The sequence below is a fragment of the Condylostylus longicornis genome, unplaced genomic scaffold (assembly GCF_029603195.1).
Source record: "Condylostylus longicornis isolate FDR11 unplaced genomic scaffold, ASM2960319v2 ptg000001l, whole genome shotgun sequence".
NCBI classification, from domain to species: Eukaryota; Metazoa; Arthropoda; class Insecta; order Diptera; family Dolichopodidae; genus Condylostylus; species Condylostylus longicornis.
Window position 1 is genome coordinate 813,630 of NW_026577970.1, and position 3,831 is coordinate 817,460.

The 3,831-nt window shown below is 30.3% G+C and overlaps 1 protein-coding gene across 1 annotated transcript; it reads right to left on the reverse strand.

Annotated features, from left to right (window-relative positions):
* Nucleotides 1–2,536: 2,536 nt before the first annotated feature.
* On the reverse strand, nucleotides 2,537–3,304 carry LOC129618740 (uncharacterized). Its single transcript, XM_055533705.1, has one exon. The coding sequence runs from the start codon at nucleotides 3,302–3,304 to the stop codon at nucleotides 2,537–2,539; it is 768 nt and encodes a 255-aa protein (XP_055389680.1).
* Between the last annotated feature and the right edge of the window lie 527 nt (nucleotides 3,305–3,831).

Here is a 3,831-nt window from a genome sequence, read left to right on the forward strand (position 1 = left end):
TGTAAATGTCAGTGAACGGTATATTTAAACTTTTCCCATATCCTATAAGTAAGATATATTTCGGCCACACATTTCTTTAAAATAACCAGCTTCTATATTATAATAAATAAAAAGTTTTTATTTTATTTATTTCTAATTAAATGAAATTGTTTAGAGGAAATGAAATTTTTTTGTAAAATATGAATAAGAACGCCTTTGTGATTTTAAGTTTTCCTATAATTTTCTTTTATTTTTTATTGAGTTTTAATTTGAATGTAAATGCTCATACATGTATAGAGCAATAAGGGTTAGAAAATTGCACATCGAATAATATAGCTTTTACAATAATTTTATTAGCAATTGTTTGATTTTTAAGGCTATTTAGGAAAATATATATCTGATGAAATGAAGTTTTCTTTAAGTTAATAGAGAATACAGAAATTATACCTCTTTGTAATTTTATATACAAAGTATATGTATTAAAATTGGCTACTACAATAAAATACTTATGCAAATCTGTATAAAATATACATTTTTCGCATGTTCTTTGAGCGCATTTAACACGTTTTAACGTCTGGCAAAACTATGAGATATCGAGGAACATAACGGTACATTTTTTTTTTCAAGAGAGTGTAGTTCCATAATGGGTACATCCGCACAAAATAAATTAACTTTGTATAACTAGCCATTTGTGTGATCCTGACCAATGATGCAGTTTTACGTATACCATAGGCATTTAAAATATGTTGCAGTATTTTGCAGTTCCTATATCTCTAAAAAATATTCTTTTAGAAAAATTTATAATATATTCAAATTAATTTTATAGAAGGTTTCCACTCGTAAATGTAGCTTTTTCTAACAATTTTATTGCACTTAGGTTCGCTGTGTAATGAGAAAAACACGAAAATACCTTGAAAGAAAAATTAATTATAATTAAAATAGTAATATAATGCAAAATAATTTGGTATTATTTAGATTCAATTAACATATAAGTACTGCATTCAAGTACTTCGGAAACATTGATCGTAACAGGCATACATTACATTTATGTACACGTATACACACTTGTATGCAAAACTGCTTTTTAATCTTCAATAAAATTCCTTTAGTAAAACATTCTTACAAACTATTAAAAATTATGGAAAAACAAAATAAAACACAAATGTTTATAAAAATTTAATGTAATCAAAAACTTAAAAAAATTTAACAATAAAACTAGAAGTAGCTATGTACCTACACATTTGGATAAACAATTTATGTTCAAAAAACATTTTAGAAAATTAAAAAAACTTCAAAAATAAGATAAGATGGACAGGCGTTCAACCCAAATGAATGAGTTGTGTTAAATTCAATTGTTAACATAAAAGATGACTAATCACCAAAATTTTCCGAGAAAACATTGGTATACTTATAATGAAAATTATTTTGTTATAGTATTGTATCGCAGTTACAAACAATAATTTTGCTAGCTGAATTTAGAGTTATCATATAACTTCACACAGAATTCTAAGTATATACAAATAAAGTTGGGTCAAGCAAGTGGTTTGTAATGTACTCATAGCACTTTTCTTTTCAAGAAGTGAAAATACTGCTTCTTAAAAACAATCTAGCTGTGCACTATTAACATTACTTTCATTCATATTCGAATATGTGTATTTTAAAGATTGCATACATTTAAGATGCAATATTTGATATAAAACACAAAACATTTAAAGAAGCCATATAATGCTGGAATTTAAGGGTTAATTACGTGAGTTAAGAAAAATAGATAACCTGCAGTCTAGAAGAAAAGCGTCATCAAAAATTTGGAAAAAAAAATGGATTTTAGATAACGGTAATTTTTAACGACCATTTTGTTTTTTTAAACTTCAAGTATTGTATGCCACGGTTGAAGAAGCCAACCAGTACTTTTCTGCGTGTGCAAAATTTGCAAAACGCATATGTTTAATTATAATATATAGTTAAAAAATTGCATTTTTAAGGTTTTGTAGAAAACTACTTTTGTTGGGGGCGGAGATAAGTAAAAATTTTCTTCTAAGAAAATAAGTTTCTAGCAAAGATCTATGTAGGACTTTCTGAACATCTAATAAGCACTTTTTTCCTAAAACTTTTTCGTTTACATCTCACCAAAGTTTAGCAATGTATTCAATCTTTTTATTATCACAATATCGAGTCGAAATCGACCCAAATAAGATGTAATAAAACGCATGAACTTATAGTCTGGAATCTTAAAATATGAGTATTACTGTCGCATATTTATTTTGCAGAATTTTGCTATCAGAATCGTGTTCTGCAAAGGATGTGAAATATTAGTTCATATAACAATTTTCACACCTTACATATAAATCTATAAAGAAAGCAGTTAAACGAAGTGATTACGTATACGAGTATTTAATTATGACCATAGTAGACCGCTATAACAGTATTCCTATACTAATAGTTTAGTATAACTTTCATTTACAAAATGTTTCGAATACGCTACTTACCCTTGAATCAATATCATCTTCTCTCTTCTTCTTCTTCATACGTTAGGTCTTCGACCTGTGTTCTACTAGATTTATTCTTGCGACGTTGAAACCCAGCTTTCGCGCCATCTTTTGGGTGGTCTCCCAATCGGTCTCCTTGTTTGTGGGCGCTCTATGGATGCGATTTTTGTGATGCTGTTAGATGGCATTCTTTCGACATGATCTCGCCAATAACGTCTTCTTGATCTGGTCCATCTTACTACGTCTTGAATGTTGCACTCCTCTCGTATAGCCTCGCTCCTTATTCTATTTCCGAGTGAATAGCCAGTTATTTCGCTCAACATTCTCATCTCTGTTTTTCTAGCCATTTGCTTTGTTCTGGAAGTTTCGGCTCGTGTTTCTGCTGAATAAGTAAGTATTGGTCTCACTCTGGTCTTGTATATTCTTACTTTATTTTCTAGGAGCATGAATTTGTTTTTCCAGATCACGTCTCGAAGATAACCCGCGACAACACTTGCCTTATTAGCTTGATACTGTACTTCACGTGCAATATTTTTACAACTAGAAATTTCGGCGCCAAGATATTGAAAGCTCATAACTTGTTTAATTGTTTTGTTGTACGTCATTAATTTGCAACGGATTGGGTCCTTTGATATTACTAATGCTTTAGTTTTTTCCGCAGATATTAGCATGTTTAGTTGCTCAGCAGTTTGTTGGAATTTAAATAATAAACGCTGGATATCATTTTCGCTCTCCGCTATCAAGACAGCATCATCTGCGTAACATATAATGCTAATGGCATGGTTTTCCAATCGGTACCCAATGTGCATTGATTTTATGGCTCTTATAATTTTGTCCATGACTAGATTGAACAACTTAAACTATCTCCCTGTCGAATACCATTAGAGATAGGTATAGCACCAGTAAGTTTCCCATTCACTTTTATTCTTGTAGTATTGTTTGTGTTAAGATTTTGTATCAAGCTAATAATACTCTGGTCAACATTTTGTTCACTCAATATTTGAAGAACATCCTGGAGTTGCACGCGATCAAACGCTTGTGTGAGATCAACAAAACATAAGAAGGCCGGCTTGTTATATTCAATAGACTTCTCGACTATCTGCCGCAATGTAAATATTGCATCAATTGTGGACCTGTTCTTTCTGAAACCATTTTGCTCATCAGAAATATTAATACTTTCTTTTAGTTGTTGCCCAATGATATTTGTGAGAACCTTTTGGACGGCACTCAACAATGTTATACCTCTATAATTTTTGGGGTCATCTTTGCTGCCTTTTTTAAAGACTGGTGATCAATATCATAAATGAATAAAATGAATATATAAAAGAATATTGATCTAGAGTCACGAGATTTTTGCCCAATTAAA